The 19,982-nt window shown below is 52.7% G+C and overlaps 1 protein-coding gene across 2 annotated transcripts in view; it reads left to right on the top strand.

The window, feature by feature from the left end:
• SLC9A1 (solute carrier family 9 member A1) overlaps positions 1–18,529 on the top strand; it is a 71,361-nt gene extending 52,832 nt beyond the window's left edge. Inside the window, exons 5-13 of one of the 2 annotated variants that reach the window (XR_005235460.2) lie at positions 200–402; positions 2,961–3,050; positions 3,515–3,585; positions 3,699–3,872; positions 4,126–4,240; positions 4,430–4,531; positions 4,984–5,056; positions 5,613–7,437; positions 10,041–18,529. Coding sequence is in view for 1 of the 2 variants with exons in the window: in XM_007979850.3 (XP_007978041.1) it covers positions 200–402; positions 2,961–3,050; positions 3,515–3,585; positions 3,699–3,872; positions 4,126–4,240; positions 4,430–4,531; positions 4,984–5,056; positions 5,613–5,950 (1,166 nt within the window). In the remaining variant the exon portion in view is untranslated. Of the gene's footprint in view, positions 1–199; positions 403–2,960; positions 3,051–3,514; positions 3,586–3,698; positions 3,873–4,125; positions 4,241–4,429; positions 4,532–4,983; positions 5,057–5,612; positions 7,454–10,040 lie in introns of those variants that run through there. The other variant, XM_007979850.3, reaches the window with a different exon arrangement.
• Positions 18,530–19,982: the final 1,453 nt, after the last annotated feature.

Genomic DNA, 19,982 nt, shown 5'->3' on the forward strand with positions numbered 1-19,982 from the left:
GGGAAGTCCCTTAAGGATCCACCCAGCTCTTGAATTGAGGGGTTCAGGGCACTCTGGGCTGAGGGACCCAGAAATTGAGTGAGCGGGGTGGGCTTAGTAGTGGAGACTTCCTGGATACGCAGAGAAATCACGGATGCAGACGCTAGGAGGGACTGGGGACAGCGACCTGACCCTCATTCCCCCATCCCCTCCCCTGCAGGCGTGCTGGGCTTGACCTGGTTCATCAACAAGTTCCGCATCGTGAAGCTGACCCCCAAGGACCAATTCATCATCGCCTATGGGGGCCTGCGAGGGGCCATCGCCTTCTCTCTGGGCTACCTCCTGGACAAGAAGCACTTCCCTATGTGTGACCTATTCCTCACTGCCATCATCACCGTCATCTTCTTCACCGTCTTTGTGCAGGTGCTGGGCCAGGGCAGAGAAGGCCCTAGGGACCCTGATGCTGTTCCCGTGGAAAGAGAGGAAAGCGTGTGATTTGAAATGCGATTCTAGTCCCAGCTCCACCACTAACTTGCTGAGTGACCTTGGGCAAGCCACTCCCCCTTTCTGGGCCTCAGTTTCTTCAGTCATAAAATGAGAATTGTGATGAGTCATTGCAGAGTGACTGATCAGAATGTAAAGGAACCAGAATGCTGCCCAACTTAATTTGGAACTCATAGAGCATTAAGAGAAGTGGGTACTGGCCGGGCGTGGTGGCTCACGCCTGTAATCCCAGCACTTTGGGAAGCTGAGGGGGTGGATCACCTGAGGTCAGGAGTTTGAGACCAGCCTGACCAACATGGTGAAACCCTGCCTCTACTAAAAATACAAAATTAGCTGGGCGTGGTGACGCATGCCTGTAATCCCAGCTACTTGAGAGGCTGAGGCAGGAGAATCACTTGAACCCGGGAGGCGGAGGTTGCAGTGAGCTGAGATCGCGCCATTGCACTTCAGCCTGGGCAAGAGTGAAATTCCATCTCAAAAAAAAAAAAAAAAAGAGAGAAGTGGGTACAGTCAATAGGCCCAAGATCTCTCTTTGCTACCAACTCATTGTAGAGCTTTAAGCAAGAGATTTCATATCTTAGGGTCTCAGTTTCTGCATCTGTAAAATGGGAGTAGTATCACAGCATGGGGAACTGGAAAGGGCTCTGAGACAGGCAGCAGGAAGCCTGGAGTCAGCCCTAGCTCTGTGTTGGTGTCCATTTGACCCTAAGAAAGACCCCCTGCTTCTCTGGGTCTCAGTTCCCATCTATAAAGTGAGGGAACTGGGTGAGATGATTCCCAAGAATCCTTCCAGCCTGCTGGTCAGTGATTTCTGTGCATTTAAATGGCCCAGGCTTAGCTGAGAGCCACTTTCCTGCCTAAGGTCCCCAAGGAAGCCCAGCCTGTGATGGTGCAAATTGCTCTTCCTTACCTGACTTTGTCTGACCTTGGGCAAATGAGAAACACTCTGTCTGAGCCTCCATTTCTTTACCATCCCTTCTGTCTTTTCTGGGCACTGATCCTCAAAAAGCCCTAGATGGAATACATCTTTGCATTCTCTCAAGAAAAAAAGATAGGGGAAACCTGGGGCTGGGCTTATTTTCTGTCCTTTAAAGGGAGAGGGGACCCTGGTGCAGTGGCTCACGCCTATAATCCCAGTACTTTGGGAGGCGTAGGCAGGAGGATCCTTTGAGCCCAGGAGTTCAAGAGCAGCCTAGGCAACATGGCAAGACCTTGTCTCTACAAAAAAATAAAAAAAATAGGCAGGTGTGGTGGTGCACGCCTATAGTCCCAGCTACTTGGGAAGCTGAGGTAGGAGGGGATAGCTTGAGCGCAGGAGGTTAAGGCAGCTGTTAGCTGTAATTGCGCCACTGTACTCCTCCAGCCTGTGTAACAGAGTGAGACTCTGTCTCGAGTTAAGAAAAAGGAGAGAGGCTGGGCATGGTGGCTCATGCCTGTAATCCTAGCAATTTGGGAGGCTGAGGCAGGCGGATTGCCTGAGGTCAAGAGTTTGAGACCAGCCTGCCCAACATGGCGAAACCCTGTCTCTACTAAAAATACAAAAAGTAGCTGGGTGTGGTGATGGGTGCCTGTAATCCCAGCTACTCGGAGGCTGAGGCAGGAAAATTGCTTGAACCCGGGAGGCAGAGATTGCAGTGAGCCAAGATCATGCCACTGCACTTCAGCCTGGGCAACAGAGCACGACTCCATCTCAAAAAAAAAGAAAAGAAAAAGGAGAGGAGGAGGCTGCTACTTTTGTCCTCTTGCACTGCTTCCGTCTTCAAAAATATTTTTTTCGTCTTGATTTTGCAAGTTGGTTGTGCTGATGATTTTCCAAGCCCATTTTCATTGAAGGCAGCATTGGGGAGGGGGCCTCCCTTCAGAGCCAGCCTGCCTGGGTTTGAACCATGGCTTTACTGCTTCTGTGGAATCTTAGAAAGCTGCTTAACCTCTCTGAGCCTCAGTTTCTACATCTGTTAAATAGGGACAATGGAAGGACCTGCCTTTTAGTGTGTGGGTATTAGAGAGCTGATGCTAGAACACTTCCAAGCACATGTGTTGGTCACATGGCAGGTGTGCAGTTCCATCCACTGCTGCTGTTATTACTTGGTCCTTCTCGCAGTCCTGGTAGGGAGGCAGTGCAGAGGTGGTTTTCCCTGTGTGTGGGGCCTGACTTCCTTGGGGTTGTAGAGCAAGTCTGCGGTGCTGTCTACATCCGAACCCAGGCTGGCTGCTGCCTGGCCCAGCCCAGATGACCAGCATGCGGGTCATTTGGCAGTGAAACCTCTGCCCGTGTCTCCAGGAAGAAGCAGGCCTTAAGGACTTGTCTTTAGATGAGTGCCGGGAGGTGGGACAGTTCTCACACCCTTGGGTCCTGGGAGAGGGCAGAGCAGAGAGGGCATCCTAGCCTTGGGGGTCTAGGGTGGGCATAGGGAGGCTCCGTGGCCTCCCTGCTTGGGTAGCAGAACTAGAGTGCCTGACATCTGCCTGCCTCCCAGGGCATGACCATTCGGCCCCTGGTAGACCTGTTGGCTGTGAAGAAAAAGCAAGAGACGAAGCGTTCCATCAACGAGGAGATCCACACGCAGGTACTGGAGTGCGGGCTGGGCCCTCGGTTGCAGGAGGAGGAACAGGGAGATGGGGAGCAGCTGGGCCTCATGTCCCTGCCCCACATCAGCCGCTCCTCCCTGTGCTGGTGCCCGGGGTCTCCCTCTGCCCCAGGAGCCATAGGAAGGTGTGGTGTGAGCAGCTGGGAGCCTGAGGAGGGGGCATCATGCCATCTCTGCCTCCATTTGAGACCTATCCTAGGCATGGATCCCAGGTGGGATTAGAGAAGGGGGCTCAGCCAGACACAGGCGAGGGTTCAAGATACCCAGAGTCAGGGCCACTGGGTTTGATGAGTGGAGTGTGGGCGCCACCTGCTGGCTGCTCCTGGAACCACAGGGCTGGGCCCAGCAAGGCTGCAGCTGCAGGAGGGAGTGGGGCTAGTCAGGGGTCTTGGTAGGGAAGGTGCCCCACAGCGAGGCTTGACCTGGCCCTGGGCCCCTTTCAGTTCCTGGACCACCTTCTGACAGGCATCGAGGACATCTGTGGCCACTACGGTCACCACCACTGGAAGGACAAGTAGGTGGCAGGCCTGGTGGGCAGGCCGGGAGGGGCAGGCAAGGGTCTCCTGGGCCTGGGCATCTCCCCACTCCTGGGAGCTGGCTCCATCCATCTCCCTCCTCTCCCACCAGGCTCAACCGGTTTAATAAGAAATACGTGAAGAAGTGTCTGATAGCCGGCGAGCGCTCCAAGGAGCCCCAACTCATCGCCTTCTACCACAAGATGGAGATGAAGCAGGCCATCGAGCTGGTGGAGAGCGGGGGCATGGGCAAGATCCCCTCTGCCGTCTCCACCGTCTCCATGCAGTGAGTGCTGGGGCAACCAGGCAGCTTCTGCTCCCACACACCGGCCCCACCAGCCCAGCTGGAGGTGGCCACCTGAGGGCAGGGCCCTCTGTTGTCCTGTTGGGGCGGACAAGAGAGCTGTGGGCTCACACTAAGGACCTGAGGCTTTGGTGCCCACCTGGGTCATCCCTGGGGTGACTTCCTTCTAGCCAAACCTGGGAGGCTTTAGGATCCCAAGAATCTTGGGGACCTAACCTATGTCCTGTTGTCCCAGGAACATCCATCCCAAGTCCCTGCCTTCTGAGCGCATCCTGCCAGCACTGTCCAAGGACAAGGAGGAGGAGATTCGCAAAATCCTGAGGAACAACTTGCAGAAGACCAGGCAGCGGGTGAGGTCCTGCTCCCCAGCCCGACCCCTGGGGTACAGGAGCCCTTCAGCCCCTCTCCACGGCAGCCCTTCCCTGCCCGTGCCCCTCGGCACCCACCCCAGGGCTGGCCTGGCCTCCAGAACTGCCCCCACCCCTCCATGACCAGAGCCTTCTGGCGCCTGCACTACCCTGATGCTGTGCGTTCCACAGCTGCGGTCCTACAACAGACACACGCTGGTGGCGGACCCCTACGAGGAAGCCTGGAACCAGATGCTGCTCCGGAGGCAGAAGGCCCGGCAGCTGGAGCAGAAGGTAGCCTCTGCCTTTCTCTGGGAACCTGTATCCCACCCCACTCACCCAAGCTCCACCACAGCCTCTGCGGAAATGTACTCATTCTAGGAACAGGGTTTGGCTTTCGAGGGGCTTGTTGGCCATGTAAGGGCATGGAGAGCCATGAAGAGTTCTAAGCAAGGGATTGGCGTGGGGGTGTGGGATGTGGCCTGGGTTAGGGCAGTGGCAGGGGACAGAGGAATGGGTGGATTTAAGGCTGGGCAGTGTAGGTGTGTTCAGGGAGGCTGTGACAGGAGCCTGCGTTGAGCCCTCAGGAGCTCCTGAAGGGCCAGTACGGCTGCCCACACAGGCACAAGGGACGGGGAGCGAGCGCCCCGCATACATGGAAGGTGGGGTGGCACTGGCCGGGTTCTGTCCTGAGGGGCTCCCTCTGCCCAGCTGCCTGTGCTCACCCCGTCTGTCCTCTCTGTCAGATCAACAACTACCTGACAGTGCCAGCCCACAAGCTGGACTCGCCCACCATGTCTCGGGCCCGCATCGGCTCAGGTAAGGGCCTGGTGAGGGGCCTCAGGTCTGGGCGCTCTGAGCCGCTGCCTCCTGAGGATGGGGCTCCACAGGAACAGGCCCCAGCCACTGGGAGGACAGGCCTGGCCCTCGCTGACCTCAGGGGCCCCTCCCAAGCCATGAACTGCTTCTATGTCAGGGGCCATCCCTAGGGACAGAGACGTTCTGGATGAGGACTGTGTGGGGAGCTGGGAGAGCCATGGTGCCTGGCAGGAAGGCAGGGTATCTGCCCCTTCAAGACCCCTAAAGCGTGTGGGGAACGTGAGGGCAGGGCCCCAGGGTAGACTCATGCCGGGAGGAGCCCCAGGTCTTGGCCTGTGGAGGGACACCTCTGGGAGCCCCTGTCAGAGGAGAGGGGCACAGTCTGAGGAAGAGAAGCTGTGGGGTGGAGGGTCTCAGAGGCCTGCTTCTGAGGCCTGTTGGGACCAGGACAGCTGTGCTCATGAGAAGACGTGCAGGAAGCGCTGACGCGGCGAGTGGCACGTGCTGGGCTGGGCTCCAGAGCGGAACCCAGCTTGTGTCTTGCTTTTGGTCCCAGACCCGCTGGCGTATGAGCCGAAGGAGGACCTGCCTGTCATCACCATCGACCCGGCCTCCCCGCAGTCACCCGAGTCTGTGGACCTGGTGAACGAGGAGCTGAAGGGCAAGGTCTTGGGGTTGAGCCGGGATCCTGCAAAGGTGGTCGAGGAGGACGAGGAGGACGATGGGGGTATCATGATGCGGAGCAAGGAGCCTTCGACCCCAGGAACCGACGATGTCTTCACCCCCGCACCCAGTGACAGCCCCAGCTCCCAGAGGATACAGCGCTGCCTCAGTGATCCAGGCCCGCACCCTGAGCCTGGGGAGGGAGAGCCGTTCATCCCTAAGGGGCAGTAGCGCCAGGGCCAGCAGGCAGCGCCCATCCCCTCACAGACTCTCCCACCAGAGCAGGGGCTGCTGGGGGCTCCCCTTGCCCTTCCTGACCCAATTGGCCCTGCCCCTCCCCCTACCGCATGGCAGCTGGGCCCACAGCCCCCACCCCAGCACAGCTCCCCACCACCGCCTCCTGGGAAGCATCCTCCCCACCAGAGCTGCCGCCCCAATCCGTTTGGCAGAACTGCTGGGGCTGGTGAGGCCGGCTCTGCCTCTCCCTAGATCCAGGCTTCTCCCGGACCTGGACTAGGGCCTCGGAGGCTCCTCCCTCTGCCTCATCCTCCTCCTCATTCAGACCAATCTTAGTTTCTAACCAAAGAGTCTCTGGCTCAGCCGTGGTCCTACCCAGGAAGGAAGGGAGCTGAGGCCTCCCTCGAGCAGGCCCTGCTTTATTAGGGGACACGCCAGGGGTACCAGTCACATGGCTGGGGGAGGGACTGCTGGCCCACCAAGGTCTCACACTCCTGCCAGCTCTGTCACCCTGGCTACCACCCCAACCTGTCCTTACTCAGAGCTGCAGGCTGAGGGCATCTCTGAGCGTCTCTGCCTGGAGCAGGGGTGGTTTCTAGGTCGACAGTGACGTGACTCAGAGCTTTCCGAACTGTGCTCCCATGGGGACCACTGGGCCCCTCAGGGGATGCTGCTGGGGGAAGGACTGGCCGTGGCTCCAGAATGTGCTGCCTTTTTAAGTTTCGTTTGTTCACACTTCTATATATGATTGTTTGCACAGAGGGCACTCCTGTTTTTTAAAACATTTTGAAAACCCCTGGCTGAACAGTGCTCTGCCTCTAACTCCCTCCTCACACTCCAGGAATTACCCTTCTTCATTTGTGCCTGTCTGTCCAACCCCCTCCCCCATGTTTCTCTGCCTGCTGGGCTCCTAACTATTGCCCGAAGACTGTGACATCAGAAGTAACTCCCACTCCTAATCAAGAGTCTCTCCAGCCTCACAGATGCTGGCCTCTTGGCACCTGCCTAGCTCTTGGGCCTGACCTCCAGTCCTGCTGGCCTGCTCTTACTTCCCCCACCCTGGGTTTGGCCCCTGGAACCTTTCCCTCGTGTGTACCACACCCTGCCTGCCGTGGAGCCCATTGTGGAGGCGGTCGGGGGTGGGGGGAGAAGGCCTCCCCTGAGGATCTCCTGTCCCCCGGGGCTGGTGGGTTGGGCAGAATCCTGGGCCCCCAGAGACCTTTGCTCACACACACTCCTTCCCCCTGTCCCTGGGGCACTCCCCCAGGATTGTGCAATAGTCAGAGTGTCCCTCTTTGCAGGGGACTGGGCCATGGGTCCTCGGCCCATCTGTCCATCCTCCTCTCCATGCAAGTGCTGTTTGGGCAGGAGTCACCGTGCAAGGGTGACGTCGACAACCATGTACCAAGCCACCGCAGCTGCTGCCACTCTGCCGCCTGTACAGAAGAAACTGAATCTTTTTCATATTCTAATAAATCAATGTGAGTTTTTAATAGAGTCAAGGGCTGCTTCCTGGGGACAAGGGTCTTTAGGAGGGAGAATGGCCTGGGGGCCTGAAGTACTTAGTTCAAAGGCTGGCACAGAAACGCTTCATGGCTGTCAGCTGCTGGGATGGTTGTTCCCACATGCCAAGCACTGAGATACTGCAACAAGCTAAGCAGGACGTGCCCTGCCCTGTGGGGGAGAGCGGCACTAACCAGTGCCAAGTGTTTGTGCAAGAGGTGAATAAGAGGCAGAGGAGAGGGAGGGGATGGCGAGGAGGACCCTCCTGAGTCCCGAGTGAGTGATATCCCCAGGAGGGGACTGAAGAAGGAGCTGAAGCCTCTGGGTGGAAAAGGACCCAGAAAGTTCCCAAACATTGTAACTGGGAGCTGTGCCCACGAACACTGGGACCTGAGAAAAGGCCAGGTGGCTGGGTCAGAGTGACAGGGGAGGCAAGGATAGGGCCTTGTGTTCCACGGTTAAGATTTTGCTCTTAACCGTGGGAAGACCAAAAGGGCAGTGGGAAGTCACTGGAGCCCTCAAGTTCTCACCTGTAAAGTGGGGACAGTGACCCCTGCATGAGATAAGCTCGGGTGTGTGCAGACTGAGCATCCCTAATCAGAAAACCCAACACAATGCCACGAATGGAGAATGCACATCTGACTTCATGAGACAGGTTGCAGTCAAAACTTTGCTTCATGCGCAAAATTATTTAAAATATATAAAATTGGGCCGGGCGCGATGGCTTATGCCTGAAATCCCAGCACTTTGGGAGGCCAAACTGGGCGGATCACCTGAGGTCAGGAGTTTGAGACCAGTCTGGCCAACATGGCAAAACCCCATCTCTACTAAAAATACAAAAATTAGCTGGGCATGGTGGTGTATGCCTGTAATCCCAGCTACTCGGGAGGCAGAGGCAGGAGAATCACTTGAACCCAGGAGGTGGAGGTTCCAGTGAGCTGAGATCGAACCATTGCATTCTAGCCTGGGCAACAGAGCAAGACTCTGTCTCAAAATATATATATATATATATAAAACATTGCTTTCAGGCTATTTGTAGAAACTGTATATGAAACAAATGAAATTTCATGTTTAGACTTGGATTCTATCTCCAAGATATCTCATTATGTATGTGCAAATATTCCAAAATCTGAAACACTTCTGCTTTCAAGCATTTGGGGTAAGGATCCCTCAATTCCTAGTGGGGTCGATTCAGCAGAGGCTGGAGCCCTGAGGTGCATTTCCTGGATCCAACCACCAGAGGGCAGTGGGGCCTTGGCACGCACCCCAGGCACCCTTCGAACCTGGGCTGTCCAGGAAAGCATCTCCTTTGCCCGGGCTGGGACCTGAGTATGGAACTGGTTTGACTCACAAAATCTGAAGTGGTTAGTTTCAAGAGGATTAGAGGGTTATTATTAAAGGATTATTCCTGTATCCATCCGTTCCCTAGCAGGAAATGGATGTTACAGCCATCCCTCCATATTTTCTGGGGATTGGTTCCAGGATCCACATGGAAACCAAAATCCTTGGATGCTTAAGTTCCTGATGTAAAATGGTGTAGTGCTGTTGGCCCTTCATGGGTTCTGCATCCATGGATTCAACCAACTGCAAATTGAAAATATTGGGGAAAAAATTTCAAATAATAAAGTGTAACAACTATTTACATAGTATTTACATTGTAATCTAGAGATGATTTAACATATATGGGAGAATGGCTGGGCACGATGGTTCACGCCTGTAGTACCAGCACTTTGGGAGGCCGAGGCAGGTGGATCATTTGAGGATAGGAGTTTGAGACCAGCCTGACCAACATGGTGAAACCCTGTCTCTACTAAAAATTAAAAAATTAGCTGGGTGTGGTGGAGCATGCCTGTTGTCCTAGCTACTGGGGAGGCCAAGGCAGGAGAATCACTTGAACCCAGGAGGTGGACTTTCCAGTGAGCCGAGATTGTGCCACTGCACTCCAGCTTGGGCAACAAAAAAATATATATGGGAGAATGTATGTAGGTTATAGGCAAATACTACATTATTTTATATAAGGGACTTGAGTTCCCATGAATTTTGGTACCTGGGAGGGTCCTGGAACCAATCCTCCATGGATACCAAGAGATGAATACATTTGCATATAACCAACACTCATCTTCCCATATACTGTAAATCATCCATAGATTACCTATAATGCCTAATACAATGTAAATGCTGTGTAAGTAGTTGTCGGCTAGGTATGATGGCTCACTCCTATAACCTCGGCACTTTGGGAGGCAGAGATGGGCAGATCACTTGAGCCTAGGAATTCAAGACCAGCCTGTGCAACACAGTGAAACCCCATCTCTACAAAAAATACAAAATTTGCTTGGGCATGGTGGTGCACGCCTATGGTCCCAGCTACTTGGGAGGCTGAGGTGGGAGGATTGCTGGAGCCCAGGAGGTCGTGACTGCAGTAAGCCATGTTCGCGCCACTGTACTCCAGCCTGGGCGACAGCAAGACCCTGTCTTAAAAAAAAAAAAAAAAAAAAAAGTTGTTATACTGGTTTTTAAAGTTGTATTTTTATTGTATTGTTATTTTTTGTTTACTTGTTTTTATGTTTTCAATTTGTGCTAGGTTGAATCTGAGGCTGCAGAACCCGAGGGTACAGAGGCCGACTGTATATTCAAAGGGGTACCAAGAGCCTTCAACTAAGGGATTAACTGGAGATGTGGGCAGGGTTGTGGGAACCTACCAAGGATGGGACCCAGCAGGGCTCACGCTACAGGAAGCCGTTACAACCCATAGAGCTGAAAGGGCAAGAGGAGGGAGCTCTCATCATGGGAGGGGACTGCCCAGCTAGAGCTGTGGCCATGTTTACAACAGCCCCTGCCAGAGAGGGCGTCAGGGAGGTTGGGGGTGGACAGGTTTCATCCTGATGGTGCCTCCCACTGGCCAATCCCGACTGAAAGCCCGAAGGGAAGGCAGCCAGAGCAGGTTGGCCCTTCATTGAATGGGGAGTGTGGATGTAGAAGGGAAACGAGATCCAAGCAGGGCTATTTCTTTTACCCCTCAGCACCCACTCTTGTCCTTTGGGTGAAAAACTCATGTCCCTGTTGCTTAATGGTTGCAGAATTTCTGTTTGGGATGATGAAAAAGTTTGGGAAATAGGTTGTGGTGATGATTGTACAACATCATGAATGTACTAGACACCACTGAAGTATTTGCTTTAAAATGGTTAGTTTTATGTTATGTGAATTTCATCTTCATTTTTTTTTTAATGGAAGGAACAGTCTCATCAACACCATCAACCTTGTCAGATTCACCCTGTTCTTGTTAACCTTCAGTCATACTCACCTGGAGCCTAACTTAACACATTAGTCATCAACAGGGCTTATTTATTTATTTATTTATTTATTTATTTTTGAGACGGAGTCTTGCTCTGTTGCGCAGGCTGGAGTGCAGTGGCGCAATCTTGGCTCACTGCAAGCTCTGCCTCCCGGGTTCACGCCATTCTCCTGCCTCAGCCTCCTGAGTAGCTGGGACTACAGGCGCCCGCCACAACACCTGGCTAAATTTTTGTATTTTTAATAGAGACGGTGTTTCACCGTGTTAGCCAGGATGGTCTCGATCTCCTGACCTCGTGATCTGCCCACCTCGGCTTCCCAAAGTGCTGGGATTACAGGCATGAGCCACCACGCAACCGGGCTCTTTAAATAAGACAGTGGGGCATGCAAATAACAACAGAAAATTGCTACAGCCCCCACTTTGGCAGCTGGTCAGCAGGCCCAAGTTAGCAATCACAGCATCCTTCCTCCACCCCCACTTTCCTCTAACCATGTGCCGGCACTTTGGCTGACTGGGGTTTTTATAGGTGGGGTGTCCTAAACCTTTACTCCTGTGCAGTTCAGCCTCTTCTGGTCTTATGTTTGTCATATTTCCCCTTCCCTGTCAATACTGGAAGGGGGACTGGGGGTACTGAGGCACCTGGTGAATCCCCTCTTTTCTGTCATTGTCTTCTGCCCTCCCCACATTGTGTAGCAGGAACATATTTTCCTTCCGGCAATCCTAGCTAATCACCCTGTCAGGTACAGGACAGTTGACCCTCTTCTCTGCCTTTTTTAGTTAAGCAACATGCAGACCTCAAAATGACCAGGGGAGAACACTCTACTTCCAATTCTTTTTTTTTTTTTTTTTGAAACGAGTCTCACTCTGTCACCCAGGGTGGAGTGCAGTGGTGTGATCTCAGCTCACTGCAACCTCCGCCTCCTGGGTTCAAGTGCTTCTCATGCCCCAGCCTCCCGAGTAGCTGGGATTACAGGCACGCACCACCATGCCCGACTAATTTTTGTATTGTTAGTAGGGACGGAGTTTCACCATGTTGGCCAGACTGGTCTTAAACTCCTGACCTCAAGTGATCCACCCACCTCGGCCTCCCGAAGTGCTGGGATTACAGGCGTGAGCCACCGTTCCTGGCCTCTCTACTTCCAATTCTAAAGGAGTCATATTTACATTCCCTGGAGGGAGTGTTCCTCCTTTGAGCATTAAGCTCACACACTGAACACAAAATTGAGGGGATAGGAAGCCAAAACTCCTCCAGTAGGTAATTGGGAATAGTGGTGAGAAAAGCTACTCCCATATCCATCCCTTGGTCCCTGGGCCTGTGTATTTCGGTTGTCAAAGAGGTAGGACCATGTATTAGCCACTGATTTCAAGCGTGTGCTGCCTCCTACCCACCAACAGCTCAGCTGCGGAGGTTGTCTCCCATCTGGCGCTGTAACTCTGTTCTGCCCAGTCAGCTTCTTCTGGTTGCAGGGCCTGTTTTAAGACCAGTGTGTTCTGGCCCAGGCACAGTGTCTCACACCTGTAATCCCAGCACGTTGGGAGGTCGAGGTGGGCAGGTCACTTGAAGTCAGGACTTCGAGACCGGCCTGGCCAACATGGTGAAACCCTGTTTCTACCAAAAATACGAAAATTAGACGGGCATGGTGGCAGGCGCCCATAATCCCAGCTACTCAGGAGGCTGAGGCAGGAGAATCACTGGAACCAAGGAGCCAATCTCCCTGTTTTTAAGGTCACCTGATTAACAACCTTATTCCATCTTCTGCCTTAATTCACCCTTTGCAGCTGGTCACAGTGGCTCACGCCTGTAATCCCAGCACTTTGGGAGACTGAGGTGGGTGGATCTCTTGAGGTCAGGGGTTCGAGACCAGCCTGGCCAACGTGACGAAACCCGGTCTCTACTAAAAATACAAAAACTAATTGGGCATGATGGTGGGTACCTGTAGTACCAAGCTACTTGGGAGGCTGAGGCAGAAGAATCGCTTGAACCCGGGAAGTGGAGGTTGCAGTGAGCTGAGATCGCACCACTGCACTCCAGCCTGAGTGAGAGAGCAAGACTGTGTCAAAAAAAAAAAAAAAAAAAAAAAATTCACCCTTTGCCGTGTACCATTCAACATATTTAGTTCTAAGGATTAGACCATGGACATTTTTGGAGTGCTGTTACTCTGCCTACCACACCAGACATAGCCAGTCATCCCTGCCACCATAGCATGTATACGGGCCCAGTAAGCAAGAACCAGGGTAGCTGGGAATAGAAGTTGCCATCTACAGGATGGGTCACCTTGTCCACCTCATTACTGAGGGCTTCTCCACAATAGATGCCCTCTTGGTACTTGTGCATGTTAAAATTAGCTTCACCACCTATGCCCATTTCAAGCAGCCTATCCATATTTCTCTCCCTTATACCTGCTCATCACCCATCTCTCAGTCTTGTGATTTGTAATCCCCTAACCAGCCCCTAACTTGTTAGCCACTGCTCATGAGTCAGTGTGGATCTGCCCCTCAGGTCATGTTTCCTTCTGTGCAAGTGGATAATCCACACAGTCAGAGGTTCTGCCCGCTGGGACAGAACCTTCATCGCTGTCCCGCAGGGACACCCTGAGCGTGGCTATAATGCAGTAGCTGTCTCTTTGTAGTTGTGCTGAGGTACCATGCAGACTCATTTAGAAATCACGTCTGTGCTTTTTCCTCTGTGTTAACTGGTCATAGCAACTTCAGCAAATTGGGTAGAAGAAGAAACAGTGAAGCAATAAGGGTAGGTGCCCTGGGAATTTGAACCACCTGCTCATGCAATTTCTTTGTGCCTTCTGGACTTGCTCAGACCTGATCTTATATATGCTATTCAGTAATAGAATGCCATTCCTAGTGCTGGCAACTGGTTGACAGAGGGAGAGAAAAGAAAAACAATAGAACAGTACCATGCATGTCCAATCTTACAATCAGGTGGATCAGATCACATCTACTTCTGGTTGCGTGGGTCACTTGGTGTCCCACCGTCAGGCATTCCACCTTCACCGTGTCCAGTTGTGAACCAGGAGCTGTTTATTTTTTTATTCATTTATGTTTTGAGACAGAGTCTTGCTTTGTCACCCAGACTGGAATGCAGTGGTGTGATCTCGGCTCACTGCAACCTCCGCCTCCCGGGTTCAAGCAATTCTCCCGCCTCAACCTCCCGAGTAGCTGGGATTACAGGCACCTGCCATCATGAGCACGGCTAATTTTTGTATTTTTAGTAGAGATGGGGTTTCACCATGTTGGCGAGGTTGGTCTTGAACTCCTGACCTCAGGTGATCTACCCGCCTCGACCTCCCAAACTGTTGAGGTTTCATGCGTGAGCCACTGTGCCTGGCCAGGAGCTGTTTTTTAAATGGTGACTAGTTCTTGGTAGAAGAAGCATGACTTAATCTCAAACCTAATGGTCAGTAACTGTACCGTGATTCTCCTGTTGGAGCTTTTCCATACAGCATCTGCTACAGTCACTTCCAAGTCTTAAGCTCATGTGACAGGCAGCTTGCTCTGCAGCCTGGACCTGCTTCAGAGCCTCACCTTGCTCCACGCCTCACTCAAAACTTACAGTCTTATGGGTTTTATAGTAAATGGGTAGAGCAGCAAGCACAGCTGAATGTGGTATGTGTTGGCTCAAAAATCCAGAGTCCCATCAAAGATTTTGCCTCTTTCTTTGTAGTGGGCAGTATAAGGTACAGCAACTTGTCTCTCCTTTTACAGGAAATATCCTGACATGCCATGCCCCCCCCCCCCACCACTGGTTCTTCTAGAAACTTCACTAACATGGCATGTTGCTGAGTTTTTGTGGAGTGTACCCCCTTCAGTTGGCATACAATATTTTACTAAGAAACTAGAGTGCTTGCAATGGCCTGCTCACTGGGGCCAATTACCATAATGTCATCAATGTGATGGGCCAGACTAATGTTCTGAACTATGTCAAGATGATCAGTGACCCTTTGGACTAGATTATGATCGACATCGTGAGAGCCGGCAAAGCCCCGAGGCAACAGAGTGAAGGTGTACGGCTGTCCCTGCTACATCAAGGCACACTATTTCCAACAATCTTTAGTTAGCGAAATAGAAAAGAAAGCATTTGGGGATTGAAGATGCACACCAGGCCAGGGGCCATGCTGATTGGTTCCAGTAAAAATCTCATGTTTGGGACCACAGCTGCAACCGGCATTGCACCTAACATTTTTCGGGGGGGCGGGGGGCTTTTTTTAAGATGTAGTCCCCATTCCCCTCTGGGACACCATGATTAGCCGTGGCACTGATGCCTGAGGGCTGCTCCTTCCCTGAGCTTTATCATAAAGAACCTGGTCTCCAAAGTTCATTGGCACCATCGGGCCTCCCCCACTGCTGGGTCTGAATGTGGCATAGGTTGCCTTAAAAATCCAGAGTCCCGGCCGGGTGCGGTGGCGCACGCCTGTAATCCCAGCACTTTGGGAGGCCGAGGTGGGCGGATCACAAGGTCAGGAGATCGAGACCACGGTGAAACCCCGTCTCTACTAAAAATACGAAAATTAGCCGGGCGCAGTGGCGGGCACCTGTAGTCCCAGCTACTCAGGAGGCTGAGGCAGGAAAATGGCGTGAACCCGGGAGGCGGAGCTTGCAGTGCAGCCGAGATTGTGCCACTGCACTCCAGCCTGGGCGACAGAGCGAGACTCTGTCCCAAAAAAAAAAAAAAAAAAAAAAAAAATCCAGAGTCCCATCAAAGGTTTTGCCTCCTTCTTTATAGTAGGCAATGTAAGGCTCAGCAACTTGTTTCTTCTTTTAGAGGAGCTATCCTGATATACCATGCCCCAGACCACTGGATCTCCTAGAAACTTCCTTGACGTGAAATCCATTGAGTCAGGAAAGCAAGAAGCCAGATTGCATTTGGCACATCCTACATTATCTCCAGCCTATAGAGGATAACTAACATAGAGCTTTTGGGAACTATGGTGAGGGGTTCCCTTCTCCCTCTGCCTCCCTCCACAGCTTCCCAGGGAAGTGCCAGCATCTCAGCTTCTTTGTAGGCCACGACTGGATCCAGGTTGCAATTCACCAGCTTAGACTGGTAATCCCACTCCAGGTGCTCAAGCCAACACAACCACCATTGCTGGGTGCACACCTGTATCAGTCAATTTGGCCTGATCTAATCTTTTATTTATTTATTTTTTTAAGAGACAAGGTCTTGCTATGTTGCCCAGGCTGGTCTTGAACTCCTGGGCTCAAGCGATCCACCTGCCTCAGCCTCCCAAAGTGCTAGGGTTACAGGCATGAGCCACCATGCCTGGCCTAATCTTATATTTTGTCTTCCTTAATCTACCACCCTTGGATGCAACCCAGACTCCTGCCAATACAAACTGTCAAGGTTCTGCAACTCCTTTAATGTATAAACTGTCTCCTCCTGGGGTACACTTTGTCCTTTTCTTGACTAGGCTCTATGGGGATATAATTCTCATTATAGGCCTGGAGGAAACAAGAGGTGATGGGGGTGTATCTGGGGGGCATCTTCCCTGGTGAGGCAGCTGCCTCAAGTGAAGTCACTGAAAGATTGCTGTACTGGGAAAGACCAGTTTTCTCAGACTGAAGACAAGGGGTGCTGCCTTTACCACCAGGGAAGATTCAGGAGGTGCTGGTGTTCAAAGTTCTATCCAGATGTCCCCATCTTGGGATCTGTTCCTTCTTAACCGGTGCCCTTCCCTTAGCAGAAGAGACTGAGCAAGGTTGTGCATTTAATTGGCTCTGCAACTCTGTGATCCTCACAGTCAGAGCCTGAGCTTGGTTCTCAGCCACATCTGCCCTCTGGCTGGCAGAGATCAAAGATACTTTCAGAGCCACCCTAGGGCCTTTCGGAATCTCCAGCCTTGCACTGAGTCGGGAATTCAACGCTTTCAATCTGTTCCTTTGTGTGCGTTTCTAGGGCAGTCAGATGTGCAGTCAGAAGCCCACGCCACAGTCTTTGTCACTATTTCTTAGTCATTATTGCTATCATATTGACTAAATGCCATAGCCACTTGGTCTCCCAACATCAAGCCACCACTGGTCATAAAGTAAGTAACTGTGATGCCACTGCGTGCCATAGATGACCATTGTCCCTTACCCCATGTCAAAGAGGTTATTCACGCACTAATCAAGAAGCGTGAGCAACCCAACCCCAGAATCCCTCCCAAGGATCTGTCTCCCAAAGCTATTCTGGTACCAATTATTGTGGCAATCAGGGCCCTGGGTGGAAACAGGTGGCACGTTCAAAGGGGTAATGTGGGTTTGATGAAGGGACTCTTACAAAGTGCTGGGCAGAGTTAAAGGAACCAAGAAAGGCCGGTGAAGCATACAAGGTCTGCAGCAGCAGGAAGCTCTTACCAGCCGGGGAGCAGGGAAGGTCCTGGAATCCGGTGAGAGCTGGAGCCTGGGGAGAGGTCAGCCTCTAGGCCCAGCGCAGAATGGAGAAAGGTGAAGAGGGCACCTGGACTGGCAGGAGGAACATATGACACGACACCCATTTTACAGATAAGACAACTGAGCCGGGTGCAGTGACTCGTACCTGTAATCCCAGCACTTCGGGAGGCCGAGGCAGGCAGATCACTTAAGGTCAGGAGTTCGAGACCATCTTGGCCAACATGGTGAAACCTGTCTTTACTAAAAATACAAAAGTTAGTTGGGTGCACGCCTGTAATCCCCGTTACTCAGGAGGCTGAGGCAGGAGAATTGTTTGAACCCAGGAGGCGGAGGTTTCAGTGAGCCAAGGTCGCGCCACTGCACTCCAGTCTGGGTGACAAGAGTGAGACTCTGTCTCAAAAAAAAATAGAAAAAGAAAACTGAGGCTCAGCTGCCCCATGGAATTCCACAGATAGGCCCAGAGCACTTGCTCTGTGTGTGTGTGTGTGTGTGTGTGTGTGTGGTGTGGCGGGGGTTGGTGTGAGTGTATGTGGTGTGAGGTATGTGTGTGGTGTGTGGTGTGTGATTGTATGTGTGGTGTTTGGTATGTGAGGTGTGTGTGAGGTGTGTGTGTGGTATCTGTGGGTGTTGTATATGGTGTGTGTGTGGTGTGTGTGGACGTGTGTGTGTGGGGTGTGTGGTGTGTGATTGTATGTGTGGTGTTTGGTGTGTGAGGTGTCTGTGTGGTGTGTGGTGTCTATGGGTGTTGTGTGTGGTGTGTGTGTGTGTGGTGTGTGTGGACATGGTGTGTGTGTGGTATGTGTGGGGTGTGTGGTGATGTGGGTGCAGTGTGTGTGTGGTGTGTGGGATATGTGGTGTCTGTGTGTGATGGGTGTAGTGTGCAGGGTGTGTGGTGTGTATGTGTGTAGTGTGTGGTGTGTGTGGTATGTGGGGGGTGTGTGGTGTATGTGTGGTCTGTGTATGTGGGGTATGTGGTATGTGTGTGGTGTGTGTGGTGTGTGTCATCTTTGTGTGTGGTGTGGGGGTGGTGTGTGCAGTGTATGTGGTGTGTGGTGTGTGTGTGGTATGTATGGGGGGAGTGTGTGTGTGGCATGTGGGTGTGTGTGTGTGTAGTGTGTGGTGTGTGGTGTATGTGGTGTGTGGCGTGTGTGGTATGTGGGGTGTGTATGATGTGTTGAGTGTGTGGTGTATATAGGATGTGTGTGTTGCATGTGTTTGGTGTTTGGTGTGTGTGTGGTTTGTGTGTTGTGTGTGGTGTGTGTGTGGTGTGGTATGTGGGCTGTATGGTGTGTGGTGTGTGTTGCATGTGTGGTGGTTGGTGTGTATGATGTGTATGTGGTATGGCATGTGGGATGTGTGGTGTGTGTGGTGTATTTGGTGTGTGTGCTGTGTGGTGTGGTGCATGGGGGTGTGTGATATGTGTGGTATGTGTGTGGTATGTGGTGGGTATGGTGTATGTGGTGTGTGTGTGGGTTGTGTGGTGTGTGTGTGTGGTGTGTATGGTTTGTTGCCTGTGTGGGGTGTGTGGGGTGTGTAGTGTATGTCGTGTGTGGGGTGTGTGTGGTGTGTGGGGGGTGTGGGGTGTTTGGTGTGTGGTATGGTGTGTGGGGTCTGTGGTGTTTGGTGTGTATGGTGGTGTGTGTGATGTGTAGTGTGGTGTGTGGGGTGTTTGGTGTGTGGTGTGGTGTGTGGGGTCTGTGGTGTTTGGTGTGTATGGTGGTGTGTGTGATGTGTGATGTGTGGTGTGGGGTGTGGGGTGTGTGGTGTGGGTGTGGTGTGTGGGATGTGGGGTGTGTGTAGTGTGGGGGGGTGTGGTGTGGGGTGTGTGTCGGGGAGATGGGTGTGTGGTGTGTGGGATGTGTGGTATGTGGGGGGTGTATGTGGAGCGTGTGGTGTGTATGGTGTATGTGGTGTGTGTGGTATGTGTGTGGTGTGTGGTGTGTGGTGTTTGTGTGTGATGTGTGTGGTGTGTGTAGTGTGTGTAGGGAGGTGTGGGGGGTGTGGGGTGTGTGTGTGTGCTGTCATGTATGTGTGGGGGGTGTGGTGTGTGGGGTGTGTGTCGGGGAGGTGTGGGGTGTGTGGTGTGGTGTGTGTGTGTGCTGTCATGTATGTGTGGGGGGTGTGGTGTGTGGGGTGTGTGTCGGGGAGGTGTGGGGTGTGTGGTGTGGTGTGTGTGTGTGCTGTCATGTATGTGTGGGGGGTGTGGTGTGTGGGGTGTGTGTCGGGGAGGTGTGGGGTGTGTGGTGTGTGTGTGTGTGCTGTCATGTATGTGTGGGGGGTGTGGTGTGTGGGGTGTGTGTAGGGAGGTGTGGGGTGTGTGTGTGCTGTCATGTATGTGTGGGGGGTGTGGTGTGTGGGGTGTGTGTAGGGAGGTGTGGGGTGTGTGGTGTGTGTGTGTGTGCTGTCATGTATGTGTGGGGGGTGTGGTGTGTGGGGTGTGTGTAGGGAGGTGTGGGGTGTGTGGTGTGTGTGTGTGTGCTGTCATGTATGTGTGGGGGGTGTGGTGTGTGGGGTGTGTGTAGGGAGGTGTGGGGTGTGTGGTGTGTGTGTGTGTGCTGTCATGTATGTGTGGGGGGTGTGGTGTGTGGGGTGTGTGTCGGGGAGGTGTGGGGTGTGTGGTGTGTGTGTGTCCTGAAAGGAGCAGCAGCAGGATACTGAGGAAGATGCTCACACTCAGCCTCATTTCCTTGTGTCTAACAGGCCATTCCTAATTTCTGCCCACAACATAGACCCAGTAAAAGGATCGTGTAAGAGCCAGGAAAGCAATTTTCAGTCAAGGACTATTTCTTGAGGCCACTGTGTGCTGTACTCTGTGCTCAGTGAAGTAGGTGGTGGGCCCTAGGGGTG

This window comes from Chlorocebus sabaeus, chromosome 20 (genome assembly GCF_047675955.1).
Source record: "Chlorocebus sabaeus isolate Y175 chromosome 20, mChlSab1.0.hap1, whole genome shotgun sequence".
NCBI lineage: Eukaryota > Metazoa > Chordata > Mammalia > Primates > Cercopithecidae > Chlorocebus > Chlorocebus sabaeus.